The sequence below is a fragment of the Lactuca serriola genome, chromosome 3 (genome assembly GCF_051521515.1).
Source record: "Lactuca serriola cultivar US96UC23 chromosome 3, Lser_US96UC23_V15, whole genome shotgun sequence".
Taxonomy (NCBI): domain Eukaryota; kingdom Viridiplantae; phylum Streptophyta; class Magnoliopsida; order Asterales; family Asteraceae; genus Lactuca; species Lactuca serriola.
The window spans coordinates 83384480-83409117 of record NC_136410.1 but is presented as its reverse complement, the minus strand read 5'-3'; the positions used below and the strand labels follow the sequence as shown (position 1 = coordinate 83409117).

General features: G+C 36.7%; 1 protein-coding gene and 1 pseudogene across 1 annotated transcript; both read left to right on the top strand.

Annotated features, from left to right (window-relative positions):
* Window positions 1–1653: 1653 nt before the first annotated feature.
* LOC145095458 (uncharacterized) lies at window positions 1654–10056 on the top strand (annotated as a pseudogene).
* Window positions 10057–15669: 5613 nt separating this feature from the next.
* On the top strand, window positions 15670–19404 carry LOC145092775 (uncharacterized). The gene is made up of 2 exons (XM_079030752.1): window positions 15670–18899; window positions 18991–19404. The coding sequence occupies exons 1-2, from the start codon at window positions 15794–15796 to the stop codon at window positions 19320–19322; spliced, it is 3438 nt and encodes a 1145-aa protein (XP_078886878.1). The 5' UTR covers window positions 15670–15793; the 3' UTR covers window positions 19323–19404.
* The last annotated feature ends 5234 nt before the right edge of the window (window positions 19405–24638 follow it).

Here is a 24638-nt window from a genome sequence, read left to right as displayed (position 1 = left end):
GTGTTTGGTTATACATTAGGTCCTTCTCTTTAACTCCTTGAAATTTATACAGTTAAGATATGTTAAATGTCAATGATGCCCCTGTTATATTTCACTATTATTTTTTTTTTGTTTATCTTATCATTTAATACTTCTATTATAACACCATTAGAAAAATCACCCATCCCACATCCCCTAGAATTGCAAATATAACTAATGCAAGAATAGCTTTACCATCTTTAACATGGCATCGCCCACTATCAGTTTCAAGGATCTTTCTTTAGTTATATTTGCAGTTCTTCATTTTTCTTTTAGTTACTCTTTTGCTCTGGTTGTTGTAATTGATTTCTATTTTCATCATGCTGTAATTTATGATCTTTTGATGGTGTTAATGTCGACTCATTCATTTTGGGCTTAAAAATCTTTTTATTACTGCAGGCTCTCGAGCCCAGTTCGGGTAAGTCGGTCATAATTACGTAAAAGAAATAAAATTAAACGGTTTCAGTGCTCTGTTTTTCTTCATCTCCATGGAATTTCGAGAATTGCAAAAGGCGTTCAATTCTATGCTCAGAGACATATCTCTTTCAATATCTCAATGTACTCTGTTTTTCCATTTCCATGGAAGTCAAGAATCTAAGTATGATTATTAGTGAAGTTTAAGAAACAAGGCAACTTTTAGAACAGCTCATACAGGTTTTTGAATGAAGATGAATAGAGAGGGTGAGGTTTTAGATCTACCAGGGTTGTAAACGAAGATGGGGAGGGGCATTTTGATAGAAGTGGGGTCTATCTAACTAAAATTATATCAATAATTAAAATTTAATTTAAAATATACAAAGTGGTAAGATAGTAACTTAACACTATCTTAACAAAAATAAATTAACAGTGTTAAAACACAAGGACTTAATCTGTTAAGAAACCTTGTTAAAAGGACTATACTTGCAAGTTGGAAACATTTTGAACTCTATCCAAAGGAAGCAACAAACCACATGGGCCATTTTTGCATTTTTGCAGTGTTCAATTTGAAACAACAATAATAGAAACAAGTTTGTTTTCGGTCAATCTATTCGACAGGCATATTTTTTGTAAATTTAACCAGAAAATAAAGATAAATACGTCTAAAAATCGAATAATGTTATATGGTCACGTGGATAATTTTGCAAAATCATACTGCCTTCCACTAAATGCAAAACCAGGAAAACTTGATCTCCATGTCTTTGATCCAAAATCCACAATTTTGAAATAGTCATCAGTTACAGAGTTGATTATGAAGGAAAACACAGTTTCAGTGTAACTTCTGTTAGCATTAATCAGATTACAAAAATAAATATGTCTAAATAATCAAGTTAAGTTATATTATTACACTTTTAAATCCAAGAGTGACGTTTAATTCAACAAGCTGTCTTTTGTAATCAGAGCGCCATGCTAAATTCTGGGTTACAATGAATTTTAATGTTCTAAGAGAAAAAGACTAATGTCATGACAGATACAATTTAAAGTGTAATACACTCGTTTGTGGAAAAATATGACACTAACTGCTAATGTAAACACTCCTTGTGGAAAAATATGACATTGTGCAAATTTCCTTTCGGTATGTGAAAATAAAAAACAAGAGAAAAAGGTATAGCCCGAGTATAAATTAGGAAACGCAAACCATCTTTTTTATAAAACAACATGGTAAAGCAAATAATATCTTCTTCAAACTTCTTATTTTTCTCGTTAGCTCTACTAATCATCACACCATCCCCCATACAAAATTTTGGTTCTGCTACATTGGAGGAAGCCAATGGTATTCTTAAATGGAAAGCAAGCCTTGAAATCCAAAACAATTCGTTTCTCTCTTCATGGATTTCCCTCCCTTTGAATTCCAGTGCTTTAGTTCCATGCACTTCTTGGTCTGGAGTAGTTTGCAATGCTGATGGGAGCATTCACAGGTTGAACATCAGTTCATTTGGCTTAAAAGGTACACTCCACCAATTTCCATTCTATTTGCTACACAATCTTACGCATTTTGATCTCTATGACAACAACTTCTCTGGCCCCATCCCATCAGAAATCCGACTCCTCTCCAAACTTGTATATCTTGATTTTTCAGTGAATCGGTTTTCTGGAGTAATCCCACCTGAAATTGGGATGCTAGCCAGTCTTGAGTACCTCGAGATGTCTTTAAATAACCTGACTGGTTCAATACCACAAGAGATCGATCGATTAACATGTCTCTATGAACTAGGATTGGCCAATAATCTTCTTCAAGGAGAAGTACCTCTAACATTGGGAAATTTGACAAACTTAGCTTATCTATATCTCCATAATAACAGTTTATGTGGTCCTATACCACCTAATCTTGGGAATTTGAAGTCTCTCACTTATCTTGTGATGATCAACAATCACTTTAGTGGTTCTATTCCTTCATCACTTGCCAATCTGAGCAACCTATGATGTATGTATCTTAATGAGAATAAATTCTCAGGTCAAATTCCTACTAATATTGGGGACTTGAAGTCTCTCACTGATCTTGTGATGACGAACAATCACTTTTGTGGTTCTATTCCTTCATCACTTGCCAATCTGAGCAACCTACAATATATGTATCTCAATGAGAATAAATTCTCAGGTCAAATTCCTACTAATATTGGGGACTTGAAGTCTCTCACTTATCTTCACATGAGCCAAAATCAACTTGGTGGTTTTATTCCTTCATCACTAGCTAATCTGAGCAACCTACAATATATGTACCTCAATGAGAATAAATTCTCTGGTCACATTCCTAATGATCTCGGGAATTTGAAGTCTCTCTATGGTATTGAGGCGATTCAGAATCAACTTAGTGGTTTTATTCCTTCATCACTAGCAAACCTGAGCAATCTATAATATCTTTACCTTGCTGATAACATCTTATCTGGTTCGATAATCAATTATCTGGCCATTTGCCTGAAGATTTGTGCCATGGAGGAAAGCTTCAAATTTTCACAATAGATGGTAATCAACTCACTGGGCCTATTTCAAGAGGCTGACGGAATTGTTCTAGCTTAATTAGGACTCGTTTTGATCAAAATCAATTCATTGGAGATGTATCCAGTAGCTTTGGTATCTATCCACGCTTAGAGTACCTTGATATCAGTCACAATAATTTTCACGGGCAGCTTTATCAAAAGTGGAGTAAATGCAATCATTTGACAGCCTTAGTGATGGCCTATAACAACATCAGTGGTAGCATACCACCAGAGTTTGCAAATTCAACTCAACTACAAAGGCTTGATCTTTCTTCCAATCATTTGGTAGGTGAAATCCCAAAGGAGTTTGGGAAGATGAAAAGTATGTTGAATTTGTCTTTGGCTAATAACCGTCTTTCAGGTATTATACCTACAGAGCTCGAATATTGTGAACTCCTTGAAGCACTCGATCTATCCACAAATAGATTGAATGGGTCAATACCGAGAAGTATTAGTCAATGGAAGCATATCCACTACTTAAATCTTAGTAATAACAAACTTAGTGAGAAAATTGTTGAACACGACTCTTTTATATGGGAAACAACAAGACTTTTATTAAGACACTTAAGGAGAACTTACACTTTGTGAGACTACTACACACTTTGCTTTCTTTGAGGCTTTCTTGGATGGTTTGGAGCAAATGAGCTCCATACCTATTTATAGGCCTCTTAGGAAGGTTCTAGATACTAGCATACACTTACTACATACTAGATAACTCTAGAACTATCTAACATACTCTACATGCTTCCATATGTTTCTAGAACGTTCTACCATGTTCTGGAGAGGTCTAGGTTGCTCCAGTGTCTTCTAGAATGATCCATATCCTTCCAGGGTCTTCCATGTCGTTCTAGAGTATTCTAGACTCTTCCGGTATATTCCAGAGTCTTCCATAGTCTTCCATAATGTTCTAGAATCTTCTAGAGCATTCTAGAACAAGCTAAAGTCTTCTAAATAATATTTGTTTTATTGGGCTAGTGATGATCTTTAACACTCCCCCTCAACACTAGCCCTCATTCTTCGTACCATGTTAAGCTGACAGCGAAAACCTTCACATTTTCCAGTACTCAGCCCTTTGGTGAACAAGTCTGCTATTTGGTCATCGGTCTTGATCTGCCGCATCTCAATTTCTTCCATCAAGACTTTTTCTCTGATAAAGTGATAATGCACTTCCACATGCTTTGTTCTAGCATGAAATACTGGATTTTCTGCCAGCCGAATTGCAGATTGGTTGTCACAATGAAGTGGTACTGCATAGTCAACTTTTTGATGTAAGTCCTCCATTAGGAGTACCAACCATGTACTTTCTTGAGCTGCTACGGCCGCTGCTTTGTACTCCGCTTCCGTGGTTGACAATGATACTGTTGGTTGTCTTTTACTACACCATGATATTGGTCCCGACCCAAGCTTGAACACATACCCAGTGGTTGATCTTCGGGTATCATGGTCTCCTGCATAGTCAGCATCACAATATCCAACCAACTTGCAGTCTTCTCCTCTTTTATACAAGAGACCATAGTTAATTGTACCTTTGACATATCTTAAGATCCGTCGGGCAGCATCCAAATGAGGTTTCTTCGGACTTTGCATGTATCGACTCATAACTCCAACTGCATAAGCAATGTCAGGCCGAGATAAAGTTAGGTATATAAGACTACCTACTAGTTGTCGATACATCGTTCCATCATCCAACTCTTTTCCTTCATGAGCACATATCTTGGAATTTTGCTCTATTGGTGTTGATATTGGCTTACACTCCAACATGCCAAACTTTTGAAGTATATCTCTTGTATACTTTTGTTGGCAGAGGAACAACCCTTCCTTTGTACGATCAACTTCTAACCCCAGGAAGTGTTTAAGCTCCCCCAACTCTTTCATTTGGAATCGCACCGATAGATTTTCTCTTGTTTGATGGATTTCTCTTTCGTCATCCCCGGTGATGATCAAGTCATCCACATAAACCAACACAATTGCCAACTTCCCTTCTTTTTCTTTGACGAACAGGCTTGAGTCTGCATGTGCAACTGAATAACCACTTCGGGTAAGAAATTCAGCAATCTTACCATACCAGGCTCTTGGTGCCTGCTTCAATCCGTAAAGAGCTTTTCTCAACTTGCACACATGATTGGGATTAACTTCATCCTCAAATCCCTTTGGTTGGTTCATGTAGATCTCCCGATCTAATTCTCCATGCAAGAAAGCATTCTTCACATCCATCTGCCATAATTTCCAGTCTTTACTAGCCGCAAGAGCTAGCAGCACCCGTACAGTAGTTATCTTCGCCACTGGACTAAATGTTTCATCATAGTCCAATCCATATTGTTGTGAGAACCCTCGAGCCACCAAACGAGCCTTGTATCTTTCAATTGATCCATCTGTGCGTCGTTTTAATTTATAAACCCACTTGCAGGAAATCGGTTTTATATCTCTTGGTCTTGGTACCAGTTCCCACGTTTGATTCTGCTTTAAGGCTGTAACTTCTTCTTCCATTGCCTTCTGCCATGCTTTATTCTTAACTGCTTCTTCATATGTCTCCGGCTCTTTAACACCGTCTTCTAAAATGGCCGCATTAGCATACTTGGGATTAGGCTTTCGGATTCTTTCCGTCCTTCGAAGTTGTGGAGGCGGCGGCTCCCTTTCACCAGCATCACTTGTTTGAGTTACTTCTTGCTCAATGACATCAGTGTCGCTTGGATCTTCAGGTGTATCAACACTTGACCAAATATGTGCAGTTTGCTCCCCCATCTTTTGTTTTAAAACTTCTTCAATATTTTCCGAGTCTGGTAGTACTTCCTTCTCTGAGGACCACCATGAAGATGCTTCATCGAACACTACATCTCTTGAAGTGTAGCATCTTCCACTTGTTGGATCACAACATCTCCACCCTTTTCTTTGATTGTCGTATCCAACAAATATACACCTGACTGCTTTCTTGTCAAACTTGCTACGTAAATGACTAGGCACAAATACGTAGCAAACGCAGCCAAATACTCGGAAGTAGCTAACAGTAGGTTTCATGTTCCTTAGTGTCTCAAATGGTGAGATGAAACCTAACCTTGGTTGGGGAAGTTTATTGATCACATGGGCAGCAGTTTGCATTGCTTCAGCCCAAAATCTTCCTGGGACATTCTTCGCGTGTAGCATGCTTCGACAAATTTCTGCAAGATGTCGATTCTTTCTCTCAGCTACACCATTTTGTTGAGGTGTGTTGGCACATGTGAATTGATGACGTATACCACATTCTTTTAGATAGCGATTGAATTCTTCTGAGGTGTATTCTCCTCCATTGTCTGAGCGTAGACACCGAATCTTCTTTCTCACTTCTCCTTCGACCGTTGTCTTGAATTCTAGAAACTTTGAGAATGTTTCAGATTTTTCTTTCATGAAGAAAACCCACACATATCTCGAATAATCATCAATGAACGTCACCATGTACCGCATCCCGCTAACTGATGTCTGCTTGACTGGACCGAACACATCTGAGTGAATTAACTCTAGTGGCTTCTTTGCTCTAAAATTTGACTCCTTGTATGGTAATTGATGAGCTTTACCATACTGACATCCAACACAAACAACATCTGTTTTAACTTCAAGTTGAGGTAAGCCATTGAGCATGGATTTCTCCATTATTACCTTCAACTTGTGATAACCAACATGTCCCAGCCGTGCATGCCATAGATCTGCTGTCTCATTCTTACGAGTCTTATCTACATAGGCAGACTCTGCGGAGAGCACATAAACGGACTCCACTCTTCGTCCTTCCATTGTTGGCGTTTCTGATATTTTAAGATCTCGATAGACCTTCACATCTTGTGGGCCAAACAAGACGTAGTTGCCTGACGATGTTAGTTGCGATACTGACAACAAGTTCTTCTTCATACCTGGCACGTGATACACATTATGTAGTGACACCATGTCAGATTTATTACCAGGCATGATCGTCGTTTTTCCAATCTGAGCAATTGGAAGTCGTGCATTGTTGGCTGTAAGTACCATGCGACTCCCTTTGTACTCCTTCACGTCTTGTAGTTTGTTCTGATCGCCAGTCATGTGATTGGAGCATCCTGAATCAATGATCCAGTCATTTTCATAGTTGATACGCTCTCCCATCATTGTCATGAGTGCCAACTCATTTTCTTCTATGGCACATAATGCCTCAGCATCCCATTCATCCTCTATTTCCTTTTTGGAAGTTACTACATTGCTTTCCACAGACTTTTTCTTTGACCAACAATCCTTGGACATGTGGCCCCACTTTCCACAGTTGTTGCAGTTGCCTTCGAACCTCCTCCCCCGAGAACTCTTATTGTCGGTCTTTTGAGATCTCCATGGTTGTGAGGTTCCTGGTTGACTCTTCCCTTTGTCAGCATTTTTGTATCCTTCTTTAGGAGGTGGCTTAAAATTCCTCCGACTTTTACTTGTGTAGAGTGCTTCTTCTTCACTCTTCAGCGTGATGCCTCCCATTTGCTTAGCCATAGCTTCTTGGCTAGCCAGCAAATTCTCAAACTCTACAAGTGATGGTTGAGCGGGCCATCCTTGTACAGCAGTAACAAAGCTTCTATATTCCGGCCTCAGTCCATGGATAATGATCCTCTTCATTCGAGCTTCTGCAATGACGGATTGCGGATCTAGTTCAGTAATCTCCCGACATATCGACTTGACCTTGTGGAAATATTGAGCAATCGTCATGTCACGTTGTGAGATTGATAATAGCTCGTTCTCCAAAAGTTGTAGTCTCGTATCATTCTTCTTTGAGAAAAGCGTCACAAACGTATTCCAAGCTTCTTTCGGGGTGTTCTCATCCCGAATATGCTCCAACATCTCTTCTTCGATTGTGGTCTTCAAGGCAAACATTGCTTTGCCTGCTTTGATTTTCCATTTACGTAAAGCACCATTAACGTCTTCCTCTGGTGGCGTAGTTTCGCTTCCACCAACGACCTCCCATAGATCTTGTCCTTGTAAGTAGGACTTCATACATGTTTCCCACGTTTTGTAGTTGTTGTTGTTGAGTTTCTTGATTCCTCCGACGACTTGGAGATCACCCATCGTGTTGGCAGTACCTCGGTAATACCAAACAAGCTAGTTTCGATACTAAACTTGCAGAGTCACAAACTACTCACGATACAACGAGAATCACTCGTTCTCACTATCAAGAAACCTTGCTCTGATACCAGATTGTTGAACACGACTCTTTTATATGGGAAACAACAAGACTTTTATTAAGACACTTAAGGAGAACTTACACTTTGTGAGACTACTACACACTTTGCTTTCTTTGAGGCTTTCTTGGATGGTTTGGAGCAAATGAGCTCCATACCTATTTATAGGCCTCTTAGGAAGGTTCTAGATACTAGCATACACTTACTACATACTAGATAACTCTAGAACTATCTAACATACTCTACATGCTTCCATATGTTTCTAGAACGTTCTACCATGTTCTGGAGAGGTCTAGGTTGCTCCAGTGTCTTCTAGAATGATCCATATCCTTCCAGGGTCTTCCATGTCGTTCTAGAGTATTCTAGACTCTTCCGGTATATTCCAGAGTCTTCCATAGTCTTCCATAATGTTCTAGAATCTTCTAGAGCATTCTAGAACAAGCTAAAGTCTTCTAAATAATATTTGTTTTATTGGGCTAGTGATGATCTTTAACAAAAATTCCATCCGAAATTGGTAAATTAGTTCAACTTACAGAATTTGATTTATCTCAGAATTTGCTCACACAAGAGATACCATCTGAAGTTGAAAGTTTGAAAAATCTACAAAAGTTGAATCTTTCTCACAATAGACTGTCTGGTTCCATTCCTAACACTTTTACAAGTTTGCCCAGTGGGATTGACATCGACCTGTCCGACAATGAGCTCACAGGTCCAGTTCCTCTTTGCTCTAACTTTCTGAACGCATCTTTACAAGGCAATCCAGGTTTGTGTGGAAATTTTACACGACTAAAATCATGTGCAAGTCAAATCTGAAGAAGAAAAATGATCTCTTTCAACATCGGATCATTCTTGTAATTGTGCTCCCTCTTATCGGGGCAATTTCACTTGGTTTTTTTATATGTGGCCTAATTGCTTATCGAAAACAAAAGAGATATTCTCCACAGAAACCATTTGACAAAGAAGGTGGTGATTATTTCTCCACAACAAGTTTTGATGGAGGAGTAGCATATGATGATATCTTGAAAGCAACAGATAATTTTGATGAAGCATATGCTATTGGGACCGGAGGATATGGGACTGTGTACAAAGCCCAGCTACAACCTAACAATGTGGTAGCTGTCAAGAAACTTCACTCATCATCTGAGAATGTTGATCAAAATGGATTCCTTAATGAGGTACGAACATTAACGAACATAAGGCATCGAAACATAGTGAAACTCTATGGATATTGCTCACATGCACGCCACTCATTTTTTATTTATGAATACCTTGAAAAGGGAAGCCTTGGATCAATCTTAAGAATCGATGACTTAGCAAAAGAACTGGATTGGTTGAAAAGGGTAAGTATTGTAAAGGCTGTAGCTAATGGTTTGGCTTATATGCATCACGATTGCTCACCTCCTATAATTCATAGAGACATTTCCATTGCCAACATCCTTCTTGATTATGATTATGAGGCACACATTTCTGATTTTGGCACATCCAAGCTTTTGAAGTTACACTCATCCAACTGGACCACAATCGAAGGAACACATGGCTATATCGCACCAAGTAATGTAATTTTGTGATGTTAGTTCTACATTTTCTTAAGTTTCATGATATATATGAATAAATATATGTATATGTATGTGTATCTATATTTTAGAATCTTGTGAGGTTGATATAACATTTTTTGTTTTTATCTCACGTATTTTTGGATGTAGAGCTTGCTTATACGATGGTGGTGACGGAGAAATGGTGAACTACCAACATTGTCTGCTGATTATCTGGTGTTAGGAAATGTTGGAGATAGTCGGATTCCACTTCCTTCACCACAAATTGAGAAAAAAGTTAATATGGTACTGAATCTCTCGAGAGCGTGTGTGAACTCCAATCCAAAAGAAAGACCAACAATGCGCCAAGTTTCAAATCTGTTGATGAAGGCTTGATATTAGTGTACTTTGAATGTTATTTGCTTTTGTCTTGTTCCCTATATGCAACCTGATAATATGTATTTATTTGAATGCCTTTTTGTTATGAAACTTCTCATATGTTTTCTTAAATGATTATGTAATAGATAAAATAAATAAATAAATAAACTTCTCATTTGGTGAATTTTTACACTTTGGCCATCGACTCCATACCATAAAACTCAAATTCAAGAGGGTTGGCAATGATTTGATGCTATGCACCACCTAACTCCATATATAAAAACAAGTATTTAATATCAAAGGTAGCTTTTAACAGCCTGAAACATTTACACACCATAACTTACTAATTAATTCAAATAAAAGTTACATGATCTTAAGTATTAATACTCATTTCACTTCACTTTGAATAACTAGAATTCCAACTTCTTATTATTTGATGTCTCATCTTCCTTCATTTCATTTGAACATCATATGGCATAACTTCTTAGTATATAATATCAAAGGTAGCGTGGGCCCAGGAGCATTAGCAGAGTCTTGTGGGGGAAGGTATTAAATTAAGTTTTTTCTTAAAGAAAAAATTGAAAAAATTGTCGGTTGGCAAAATTATATGGTTTCGGTAAAAAAAAAACTTTGGTGGTGTACCAATGGTCTAAAATTTGATCGTTTTATTGGTTTTGGTCCTTATACACTTAAAAAGAGGATTATGCCATTATATTTTGTGTTTTTTATTTTTTTTAATTGTTAAAATACAAAAATAATTTAATTTTTATTTTTTTAACTTACAAAAAAATGAAAAAGGACCCACCCACCCCCATTTATGTTTCCCTCTCTCTCAACAAAAACACACACATGCACACACACATACACACTCAAGAAACATCACCCCTAATAGCTGCCAACCACCATCATTCGCTGCCAACTACCATCATCTACCGCCAACCACCTATATTTTCCTCACACTTACCCCCATCTTTCATTCATTGAACCAATAAAAGTTCACCAGAGACCACCATACCATCGTTCGCCACCACTATCTGTCGTAATCCACCCTATCCATACCGTCTATTCTCCCCCTGACTCGCCAGAAACCACTAACAAAGCGAAAAACCATCATTAGGAGCTCCCTTTCTTGCGTAGATCTAAACCAAGTGCTCATAAACATATTCAGTGCCCAAATTAGTGTAAGGGGTGCTCAAACGCAAAAATTAAACCCCACCCCAACGTTGTTCGTCACCATTCGCTGCCAACCACCTCTATCCCCTAAATTCACCCTTATCTCTCCTTCTTTAACCTGATGACCCTCTACCACCAATATTCATTGAGGTTGACCGTCGTTTAACCCTTTACGAAGACCTGATTTTGCATCCCATCCTAGTCTAAATCGAAGATTTAAAGAAAAGATTGGCGACGTTAGGGTTTTGGAAATCTCCGTCGATGACTATCCCCACCAGGTACCATCACATCCCTATGGAGAACCCTAACCAAAGCTCAGACCAAAACCTTTATCCAAATGAGAAGGGCAATGCCATTAGGGTTTCAGAAAAAGAGAATGGTGGCGGTGCAAGGGAGATCTACAAAAACTGACAAAGGTAATGGTGGCAACTAAAAACCCTCATCATTGAAAGACAACTGAAAACCAAAAGCTCCGTCGAGCTCCACCATCTTCTACCACGACAACATATCCCATTTTTCTTACATTCCATTACATATCTCGTTTTTCCGGTAGTGACGGTGGAGGTGGTAGTCTAATAGGTGGTGGTGGTTCGATAACCATGGTGGTCCGTCAGGTGGTCTCCGACACAATATATATATATATATATATATATATATATAGAGAGAGAGAGAGAGAGTGATGGACTTTTACTTTTTATTTATTTTTAAATTATATAATAAGTATACGATTAAAAGAAATCAAAAAAAGAATCAGTTAAGGGTATTTTCGTCATTTTAGATAGGCAATTGACCAAAACCACTAAAAAATGTCAACCATAGGGATCAAAAGCACACGAGATATCCAAATTGGACCACGAATACACCACTAAACATTTTTGGAGCAAATGACAAAAATTTTGACAAACACAAGAACCACTTTTGTAATTTTCTTTTTCTATCACTCAAATTGTAAAAAGAAAAAAAAACCATCAAGTCACTTCAACATCAACCATGTCATCATTACCATATTTTATATTTTCTTGTTAATTTTATAAATTTAATATAAATTATGTATGAATTAATTTTATTTATAAATCAATTATCTTATATTATCTAAAATCATTTTATTATTTATTAATTATTTATATTTATTTTTTAAATTGTTTTTGAAGTTTTATTAAAATATATATATTTACTGTTATTTCTTATTTAGTTTTCGTTGATTTTTTTTTGTTTATTTAAAAAAAAAAATTAAAGTGTTGTTTGTTATTTTTGTTAAACTTTTGTTCGTTTATATTAAACCAACTTTTAAGAAATTGGATAGTCCGAATCCGTAAGTGTTATTTTATAGAATTTAAGAATGTTTTATTATGGTATATGAATATTTTACGTAGGCTAATCTATCGAAATATTAAAACTGAATTATCAAACTCCGGTAGTTTAATCTGATTTTTATAGTTACGTATATAAACTTATGATAAAAAGCCGGCTATCAAATAACATCAACTTTTTTTTGGGATCTAAAACTTTAACTTAATCATTTTACAAATATTAAATTTTTAAGTTTCTTTTAATTTACATTTTAAACAAAATCAACTTTATAACTCAATAAAAAGTTGCATCTTCAAGTTTACGCAACTAATTAAAATTTGAAAATCCACTTTAGATTATTTAACAAGGAGCTTTCCAAATAAATAATAATATTTACCTTTAATGTATATTTTTGAAATGTAATCGAGTAATGTATTAAAGAAGACTGAAAGTGTGTATCAATGAAGTAAGAAATCAAAAATCTAGCGAGACAAAACAGAAAAAAATAAAAAGTATTTATAAAATTTCAACCAAAATAATATATATATATATATATATATATATATATATATATATATATATATATATATATATATATATATACACTACAAGAATAATGACCATTAGTGGCGACAGGCGTCGCCGCTAAAGGTCCTGATTGTCACCGCTAATACCTTTAGCGGCGACACGTCGCCGCTAAAAGGTCGCCGCTGTTGGCTCGTCGCTAATACCCCATTTGTCGCCGCTAAAGGTGGCTGTCGCCGCTAATACCTTATCGCCACTAATACTTTCCGTCGCCGATAATTGTAGTTTTCTAATTTTTTTATTTTTTTTAAAACATTCTTCCGTATACAAAAGAAACAATATAAAATTATAAAAATTGTTATAAAACTATAAAATTTTTATAAAACATATAACCAAAAACACATCCATACATACACAAATACATACATAATACACATACAAAAACATATACAAAAACACATATATACATACATGATACACATACTAATACACAAATACATACATAATACACATAAAAACACCTATATATGTATATATACACATATATATGTATATATATGCATACTAATACACAAATACATACATAATATACATACAAATTCACAAACATATATAAAATACACATTCTACATACAAAGAGAAATGATTTCATAGAAGAGGGAAGAAGAAGCTGAGAATTGAATTCAAAGAAGAGGGAAGAAGGAGCTGAATGAGGTTATATCTGCGAATGGAATTAGCGGCGACAGCTTTTAGCGGCGACAGGTAGATTATTAGCGGCGAGATATAGAGTATTAGCGGCGACACCTTTGGGGGGAAATTTTGATGGTCAAAATTTTTGAGTATTATCGGTGACAGTTTTGGGGGGAAACTTTGGCGGTCAAAATTTTCGAGTATTAGCGGCGACGTGTCGCCGCCATTGGTTTGTACGTTATCGATTTTCAGTCCTTGGATTAGGGACAAAATCAACGGTTAACGTTTCACCTCATATTTTGACGCGGATCGGGGACGATAGACATTAGCGGCGACACATAACGCGAAAATTATGTGTCGCCGCTAAAGGTGCCTATCGCCGGTAAAAGCGTCGCCACTAATGCCCATTATTCTTGTAGTGATATATATATATATATATATATATATATATATATATATATATATATATATATAGGGTTAGGTATTTTGTTTTCATTATCTATTGTGTGCCCGACTGATTCTGGACCAATCATTTTAGTTATTTTAAGAAAGTAATTAATGCATATTACATGTTGAAGATATAATAGGTATTAATTACATCTTCAGCATTTAATATATATTAATTACTTTCTTAAAATAACTAAAATGATTGGTCCAGAATCAATCATACGGGCACACAATAGATATTGAAAACATTTGAACCTAACTCTCTCTCTCTCTCTCTCTCTCTTTCTCTCTCTCTCTCTCTCTCTCTCTCTCTCTCTATATATATATATATATATATATATATATATATATATAGAAAATAAAAACTAAAACTAAAATAATTAATTATATAGTTGATTAGACATTTTAATGAGGCTTGTCAAATGCGAAAAAGAATGTAAATTAAACCCTTTAAGGGGGCTTTTTTAACACCACCCTAAATTAACAGATTGAAAATTCAGTTGACGAAGACATCTCGTGACCACTTTTTCGGACGCAAGTTTCATTTTACGATCTTAAATTCTGTCTGTAATTTAAAACAATAATAATGAGTCCAATTTGATTTCAAAAAGCGACTATATATGTATAGATCAATTTGATAGGTACGTTTGCTTTTAGAATGAAAGTTTAATTAGAATTACAGGGAAAACAAAAATAAATATGTGTAAGAGTTTGATTGAAGTTACATACAATAATACAGCTGTATTTTCAGTTTTATTTAATTGTCTCCATTTTTTATTTACGTTTAATCGCTTCAAGAGAAAAAAAGAAATTAACAGATGAATAGATGCAGTGAATCAGTTTTTATTTAATTATTTTCATGTTTATCTTCTTTTCCCTCTTTCACACGTTCAAGAAATACACCATCTTCATTCGTTTATTAGATCCTTTAAAAGGACTCTTCCCTCCCTAGCTATTTCCATTGACACAATCACACAGTTTTTACATGACAAACATCTATATAATACTCATCAGTTACAGAACTGATTATGAAGTAAAACACACTTTGAGTGAAACTTCTATTAGCATTAATCCGAAAACAAAAATAAATATGTCAAAATTATCAAATTGAAGTTATATAATTACACTGTTAAATCCGACAATAACATATAATACCGATGTCTTTTTTGTAATCCTAGTTTGCCTTGCAGAATTTTGGGTTACACCGATATTTATTGTTCTAAGATAAAAGGCTTAATGCATGTCATGACAGATACGATTCAAAGTGTAATACACTCCTTTGTGGAAAAATATGACACTGCTTCTAACGTAAAAGACACTCCTTGTGGAAAAAATAAGACGTTGCCCAAATTTCCTTTTCCAGTACCTGAAAATAAGAGAAAAAGGTAGCTCAAGTATAAATAAGGACACACAAACCATCGTTTTTGACAAAGCAACATCGCAAACAAAAATAATGTCTTCATCAAACTTCTTATTTTTCTCTCTTGTTCTACTAATCATCACACTCTCCCCCATACCAAATTCTGCTTCTGCTTCTGCTTCTTTGAAGGAAGCCAATGTTCTTCTTAAATGGAAAACAAGCCTTCAAATCCCAAACAACTCCTTGCTCTCTTCATGGATTCCCCTCCCTATGAATTCCAGTGCATCAATTCCGTGCACTTCTTGGCTGGGAGTAGTTTGCAATGCTGATTGGAGAATTCAGAGGTTGAACCTCAGTTCATCTGACTTAAAAGGTACACTCCACCAATTTCCATTCTCTTTGCTACAAAATCTTACACATCTTGATCTCGGTATAAACAACTTCTTTGGCCCCATTCCACCAGAAATTAGCCTCCTGTCCAAACTTGTCTATCTTGATCTTTCAGAGAATAAGTTTTCTGGAGTAATCCCACCTGAAATTGGAAACCTGCACCAGCTAACCATCTTATACCTATCCTCAAACAATATATATGGCTCCATTCCTTCATCATTAGGTGATTTAACATCTTTGACTGCCCTTTATTTGCACAAAAATCAACTCTCAGGTCCCATTCCTGTTGAACTTGGGAATTTGAGGTCTCTCACTGGTTTAGCCATGTACTCCAATCAACTTAGTGGTTATATTCCTTCATCTTTAGGTGATTTAACATCTTTGGATGTCCTTTATTTGCACGAAAATCAACTCTCTGGTCCCATTCCTGTTGAACTTGGGAATTTGAGGTCTCTCACTGGTCTAGCCATGCACTCCAATCAACTTAGTGGTTCTATTCCTTCATCATTGGGTGAGTTGACATCTTTGAACATCCTTTATTTGTACAACAATCAACTCTCTGGTCCCATACCAATTGAACTTGGGAATTTGAAATCTCTTGCTAATCTTTCGTTAAACGACAATCAGCTTAGTGGTTCTATTCCGTCCTCATTGGGTGATTTGACATTTTTGACTGACCTTTATTTGGGCCAAAATCAACTCTCTGGTTCCATTCCTATTGAACTTGGGAATTTAAAGTCTCTCACTGATCTTGAGGTGAGCTACAATCAACTTAGTGGTTCTATTCCATCAACATTAGGTCATTTGACATCTTTGAATGTCCTTCGTTTGAACCAAAATCAACTTTCTGGTCCCATTCCTGCTGAGCTCGGGAATTTGAAGTTTCTCACTGTTCTTGATATGAGTCACAATCATCTTAGTGGTTCTATTCCTTCATCACTAGCAAACCTTAGCAACCTACAGATTTTGTACCTTTATGAGAATAGATTATCTGGTCCAATTCCTACTGAACTTGGGAATTTAAAGTCTCTCGTTGATCTTGAGGTGAGTTACAATCAACTGAGTGGTTCTATTCCATCAACATTGAGTCAGTTGACATCTTTGAATTACCTTTATTTGCACCACAATCAACTCTCTGGTCCCATTCCTACTGAACTTGGGAAATTGAATTCTCTTTTGTATCTTGAGCTGAGCGTAAATCGACTTAGTGGTTCTATTCCTTCATCATTAGCAAACCTGAGCAACCTACAGGATCTGGACCTACGTGTGAATAAACTTTCTGGTAGTATTCCACAAGGATTAGGAAGTCTAGACTTGACTCGCCTTCAACTAAATGGAAATCAATTGTCTGGTCATTTGCCTGAAGATTTGTGCTATGGGGGGAAGCTTCAGAATTTCACGGTACATGATAATCAACTAACTGGTCCTATTCCAAGAGGCTTAAGAAATTGTGCTAGCTTAATAAGAGCTGATTTTAGTCATAATCAATTCATTGGAGATATATCAAATAGCTTTGGGATATATCCTAGCTTATATTCCCTTAGTATCAGTCACAATAAATTTCACGGGCAGCTTTCTCAAAACTGGAGTAAATGTAAGAATTTGACATCCTTAGTGATGGCTTATAACAACATCAGTGGTAGCATCCCACCAGAGTTTGGAAATTCAACTCAACTACAAAAGCTTATACTCTCTTCAAATCATTTGACTAGTGAGATCCCAAAGGAGTTTGGGAAGATGAAAAGGATGCTGAAATTGTACTTGTCTGATAACCAACTTTCAGGTATTATACCGCCGGAGTTCGGAATGTATGAACTCCTTGAAGAACTCGATCTCTCTAGAAATAGATTGAATGGGTCGATACCAAAAAGTATTGGTCATTGGGAACACATCCACAACTTGAATCTTAGTAACAACAAGCTCAGTGAGAAAATTCCATCCGAGATTGGTAAATTACTTCAACTTAATGAACTTGATTTATCACAGAATTTGCTCACAGAAGAGATACCATCTGAAGTTCAAAGTTTGCAAAGTTTGCAAAAACTGGATCTTTCTCACAATCGACTATCTGGTTCTATTCCTGAAGCTTTTACAAGTTTGCCTCACGGGATTGATATCAACCTTTCTTACAATGAGCTCTCAGGTCCAGTTCCCCAAAGCCCCAACTTTGTGAATGCGTCCATACAAGGCAATCCAGGTTTGTGTGGAAATGTTACGGGGGTGAAACTTTGTGCAAGTCAACTTATGAAGAAGAAAAAAGATCTCTTCCATCATCAGCTCATCCTTGTAATTATGCTCCCTCTTATTGGGGCAATTTTACTTGGTTCTTTCATGTGTGGTCTCATTGCTTATCGGAAACAAAAGAGTCATTCTCCACAGAAACCATTGAACAAAGAAAGTGGTGATTATTTCACCATTACAAGTTTTGATGGAAAAGTAGTGTATGATGATGTCCTGAAGGCAACAAATGATTTCGATGAAGCATATTGTATTGGGACTGGAGGATATGGTATTGTTTACAAAGCCGAGCTACAACCTAACATTTTTGTAGCTGTCAAGAAACTTCATTCATCATCTGAGAATGTTGATCATAATGGATTCCTTAATGAGATACGAGCATTAACGAACATAAGACATCGGAACATAGTGAAACTTTATGGATATTGCTCCCATGCTCGCCACTCATTTTTGATTTATGAATACCTTGAAAAGGGAAGCCTTGGATCATTCTTAAGAAGTGATGTTTTAGTACAAGAACTGGATTGGTTGAAAAGGGTAAATATTGTAAAGGCTGTAGCTAATGGTTTGGCTTATATGCATCACGATTGCACACCACCTATAATTCATAGAGACATTTCCATTGCCAACATCCTTCTTGATTCTGATTATGAGGCGCATATTTCTGATTTTGGCACATCCAAGCTTTTAAAGCTAGACTCATCCAATTGGACTGCAATTGCTGGGACCTATGGTTATATCGCACCAGGTAAAGTAATCATATGATTGTAGTTCTACATTTTCATAGAATCATGTGGGGTTGATGTAACTTTTTTTGTCTTATGTTGCTTTGGATGTAGAGCTTGCTTATACAATGGTGGCAACCGAGAAATGTGATGTGTATAGCTTTGGGATTGTTGCACTAGAAGTGATTATGGGAAAGCATCCCGGTGAACTGCCAACATTGTCTGCGGATTATCTGGTGTTATCAAATGTAGGAGATAGTCGGATTCCACTTCCTTCACCACAAGTTGAGAAACAAGTAAATTTGGTACTCAATCTCGCAAGAGCATGTTTGAACTCAAATCCAAAAGAAAGGCCAACAATGCGCCAAGTTTCAAATCAGTTCATGAAGGATCTGCTTTTAATTGACATCTCTGGTTCCCTGATACTGTGTACTTCCAATGTGTAATTTTCTTAAGTTTCTTATGATGCATCCTGATTATATGTATTATTTTGAATGCCTAATGGTTAAAAACATTTCATATGTTTTATAGCACCCTGTAGTATAGCTATAATGTGGAGATTTGTATACTGTGTATGTGATCCTGTTTGAGCAAAGAATTTACCAATAATTGCTTCAAAATTATCCCAGATTTGGGCGCCTCTGTTATTTCAGTTGTGGTTTATACATACATGAAAAATAGGAACATATATCAAATACAAATGATAATTTTTCTACTCAAATACAAATTTCAAAAATGTTTTAAAATATATATACAGAGACACAATCTCTAGTTACAAATACCAATAGAGTAAATTAAATTACCAGATGAAGGTCATCCATCGTAGACTTGACCTGATGCAACGATATTTTTTCTCCAATGCATGACAATATAGATATAGACTCAAATACAGAAACCAATAGAGTTTTACATGATACATACAAAAGTATTTTCATATTCTGTTGGTATCAGTTGCAATTAATCTTAACACTAAAAAAATATCCTAACAGTTATATGTAGGAAAAAAATATCCAATAGAGTTCTGCAGAAGCCTTTATTCTGTATGCTCGCTCAAATGGCAGACAACTCACATAATGTTGGAGTGTTATTTAATTAAATCATATTTTCTGCAGCTGTTCAATGAAATTAGTATTTTGTTATCACCCTGAACTAATCTTATCATAAGAGGCTAAGAGGTTACTGATTTAGAACCTTATACAAAGAGGCTTTTTTTTAATATGAAAAATTAGCCAAACAACATTTTACCAGTTAAGTACTTGTCTCCTGTAAATGTTCATTGTTTTCTAACACTCTATGAAACCACAGCACTGCACTATGAACAAGTCATACAATAAATGAAGCATTAATAAATTCAAAAAATTCATTTAGGCATTTCATCATACACTTGTTATGAACTATAATCAAATTTTTTTGGAACAAGCATGTGGTAATGAACCTAAATACATTTTAATCGATATCCACTTGAAAGATGAGAAAGAAGACGAGCAAAGAAACCAATACATACGTTTTATTTGATATCCAACTCAACGATGATCAACACTTCAATCACTCTCCTTCCACTATGGAAATGGATTTATACCAATACAAAATCACCAATCTGTTTTAAATTAAAATATTTTCTGCGATTTCGTAGTGATTAAAAACAATATGTGTAATCGATAAAGGATTCTAATAATTTGGTTGTGGTTTCTGTACTTGGGACTTGGGAGTACAGTAGCCATGGTTAGATGGACGGAAGGTAATGGAATGTGGGTATTATCAAATAAAATATTACTACAAATATATATATTTAACTTTTGGGTATTGTCAAATAAAACAATTATAGTTGTTTTATATATGTGTTGTTTATCTGTTTTGATGGCTTATAAAAAAAAGTGAAATATAACACTTGTTCTTTGACTGTGTATGTTGTGTACTTGTGTCCGAATATGTGTGTCCTTAGAAAATATAAAGAATGAAACAATAAATATTCCAATTTGTATTAGATAATGCTAAATAAATGGTTGTTGATTTGTTTTTCAAACATAAATAGACTTACAGATCCACATTACTATTGAGTTGTCCTCAAATAGATTAAATGGCTCGATACCAAGAAGTGTTGGTAATTGGACACTTGAATCTTAGAAACAACAAGCTCATTCATAAAATTCCATCTGAGATTGGTAAATTAGTTCAGCTTACAGAACTTGATTTATTTCAGAATTTGCTCAAGGAAGAGATACCATCTCAAGTACAAAGTTTGCAAAAATTGAATCTTTCACACAATAGACTATCTGGTTCTATTCCTGATATGCTATTAAAAGTTTGCCTCGTGGGACTGATATTGACTTGTCTTGCAATCAGCTCATAGGTCCAATTCCCACTAACACTAACTTTGTGAATGTGTCCATAGAAGGCAGTCCACATTTGGGTGGAAATTTTACAGGACTAAAATTATGTGCAATTCAAAACTCGAAGAAGAAAAATGATCCCTTTCACCATCACCCCATCCTTGTAATTATGCTCCCTCTTATTGGGGCAATTTTACTTGGTTTTTTCATGTGTGGCCTCATTGCTTATCGAAAATGAAAGAGACATTCTCCACAGAAACCATTGGACAAAGAAGGTGGTGATTATTTCTCCATAACAAGTTTTGATGGAGGAGTAGTGTATGATGACATCTTGAAAGCAATGAATGATTTTGATGAAGCATACTCCATTGGAACCGGAGGACATGTGACTGTGTACAAAGCCGAGCTACAACCTAACAAGGTGCTAGCTGTGAAAAAACTTCACTCATCATCTGTGTTAGACTAAGTTTATGTGTTGCATAGTATTTTACTTAAATTAGAGGGTACCTAATTGTATTTATCTAACCTATATATATTAGGTTCATATGTATCGTATCTTTGAGATAATCAATAATAAACACACGGTTTGATTTGGTATCGGAGCCAAGTTAATCTTTACCTTATTGGCGGCATCCTCACAACAGCCTCTTACGCAAGATAAACCCTAATCACCGATCTGTCAAGAAACTTCATGGCGACCATTGCTGCTTTCACTACACAGAAGAAAACTTCTCATAATTCTCATAAACTTCATGGCGACCATTGCTGCTTTCACTACACACCCACAAACTATGGGTATTGGAAGGCCATGCTAAAACCCTTTCTCGTCTCCAACAATCTGTTCGGTTATGTCGATGGTACAATACCATGCCCTGAGCCCAAAGTCGGCACAGGAGAGACAATTACAGACAATCCTAGTTACTCTCGTTGGATTTCTAATGATGCTCATGTCCGTATGATAATCGTCTCTACCATCTCAGAGGCTTCCTTCCAGCATGTTCATGGTACTACCTCACGAGATCTATGGCTACAATTAGAACGTGTTTATGCCCCAACCAATTCTTCAAGAGAGTATACATTAAAAACCCAGTTGCTAAAACTCACCATGAAAGGCGATGAAACTCCTCTTGCCTATCTTGCACGTGCACAAGAATATGCTACTGCACTTGCTAATATTGGTGAACCTGTTAAAGACAAGGATCTGGTTCTTCTTGTTATTTCTGGGCTACGTGAAGAGTATAACGGACTCAAGTCTACCCTCTTAGCTCGTCACCCACCTGTTACCTTCATTGAGCTACATGCCCTTTTGAGTGATCATGATTATATGATAAATAAAAATCTTACTGCTGCCCCTGCATCACAGCCACACGTGTTTGCTGCTTCAACAGAAACATCACTCAACATTAACAATTTTCAAAGCCAACTTCAGTCTCTACAAAGCATTGCGTCCCAGCTTGGCTTCCAACTTAATCCGATTACTCCACAAAGTGCAACTCCTCAAGCTTTCTATGCCTCACGGCCCCCAAACAACAACTACAAAGAAAATCGTCGAGGAAACTCGCGTGGGAATAATTCGCATTGGAATTTTCAGAATCGATCTCATGGTGCCAACTCAGGTCCCTCCAGGAAATTCTCTTGGGCCTCCACACAAAACACTGTATTTGGTCATTGCAACCGTTGTGGTATTGGCCATCTTCCATCCCAGTGTCCAAATAACCAAGATGCAAGTAACTCGTCAAAACCGAATTTGCAGGCAAATTTCGCAATCTTTGCTTACAATGTCTCTACTTCCGGCACTACTTGGTTCCCTGACACAGGTGCAAACTCCCACATCACACCAGATCTGTCCAACCTTGACACCTCCGAGTTCTATCGTGGTCCTGATTCTCTTCATGTTGGTGATGGTAACTCTCTTCCTATTCTTCATATTGGATCCTCAAAATGTTATTCATCTAATAAAACCTTTAATGTTTCCAATATTCTTCATGTTCCTGATGTCAAGAAAAATCACTTATCTGTTCAACAATTTTGTCAAGACAACAATGTTTTCTTTGAATTTCACTCCTCTTTCTTTGTTGTGAAGGACGAACGTACTCGCACCACTCTTCTCACGGGATCAAGTAATAACGGTCTCTACTCGCTTCGTCTTCCAAGTTTCAAGTCTTTAACAAAGTTGGCTCTCACAGCAACTAAAGCTTCCTCAAGAATCTGGCACCACCGCCTTGGTCATCCACATCAACGTGTTTTTGACACTATTGTTTCTAGTTGTTCGCTTCCTGTTTCTACAAAACATTGTTTAGATTTATGTTCTGCTTGTCAGTTAGGGAAATCTTCCAAACTTTCTTTACCTAGTTCATCTTTTCGAAGCAATAATATTTTAGACTTAATTTATTGTGATGTTTGGGGTCCCTCACCTACTTTATCATTTGATGGCTGTCGGTTCTTTTTACTTTGTGTTGATCATCACTCTCGCTATATGTGTTTTTTCCCATTGACACATAAATCTGATGTGTTTCAAACTTTCACCAACTTTGTCAAGATGGTAGAACGACAATTCAATACCAAACTCAAAAGTGTTCAAACCGATTGGGGAGGGGAATTTCGCAATCTATCTTCCTTTTTCTCATCACTTGGAATCATTCATCGTCGCTCATGCCCTCATACTAGCGAGCAAAATGGTTTTGTTGAGCGACGTCATCGTCACGTGGTTGAAACTGGCCTTACTCTCCTTGCTCATGCCAATCTTCCCCAACGATTTTGGCAGCTTGCTTTTGAGACATCCGTGTATCTTATCAATCGCTTACCATCTCGAACCTCATCCAATAGATCACCTTACCAACATGTCTTTAGTCGAAAACCTGACTACACCTTTCTTCGGGTTTTTGGATGTGAATGTTTACCACTTCGCCCGTACAATAGATACAAAATGGATTTCCGCTCTGCTCCTTCTACATTTCTTGGTTATAGCCCACTACACCATGGTTACCGATGCCTTGACACCTCTACGGATCGAATCTACATTGCTCGCCATGTTCGATTTAATGAGATTGTTTTTCCGTTCAAACGCACACCTCCTCTTAGTACCACTCCTGCTGCTATGTATGTTTCATCTCTCCCAAGTTTTATACCTGATCCTACTTCTACTACTACTATTGACGACTCACCTCCAACCACACTTCCTGCATCTCCTATAACTACTCCTTTGGCAGCGTCACCACCTATCACCACAGAAACTACCTCGACTGAGTTGTTTGATACCTCTCCTGATGCCATGCCACCTCCTCCTCCACGCACCCATCCCCCACATTTATGCCCCAACCCGAAACGGACTACACCTTATAGCCCCTCGGCATATCATGCTACTGCTTCTATTACCGAACCTACCTCATTTTCGGTTGCGAGCAAATCTTAGGAATGGCGGAATGCCATGTC

Excerpts from the sequence above, each read along its gene's own strand:
- LOC145092775 (XM_079030752.1), top strand. The coding sequence starts at position 15,794 with ATGAATTCCAGTGCATCAATTCCGTGCACTTCTTGGCTGGGAGTAGTT. Across the intron at positions 18,900-18,990 it reads CTATGGTTATATCGCACCAG|AGCTTGCTTATACAATGGTG; the intron begins GTAAAGTAATCA and ends CTTTGGATGTAG.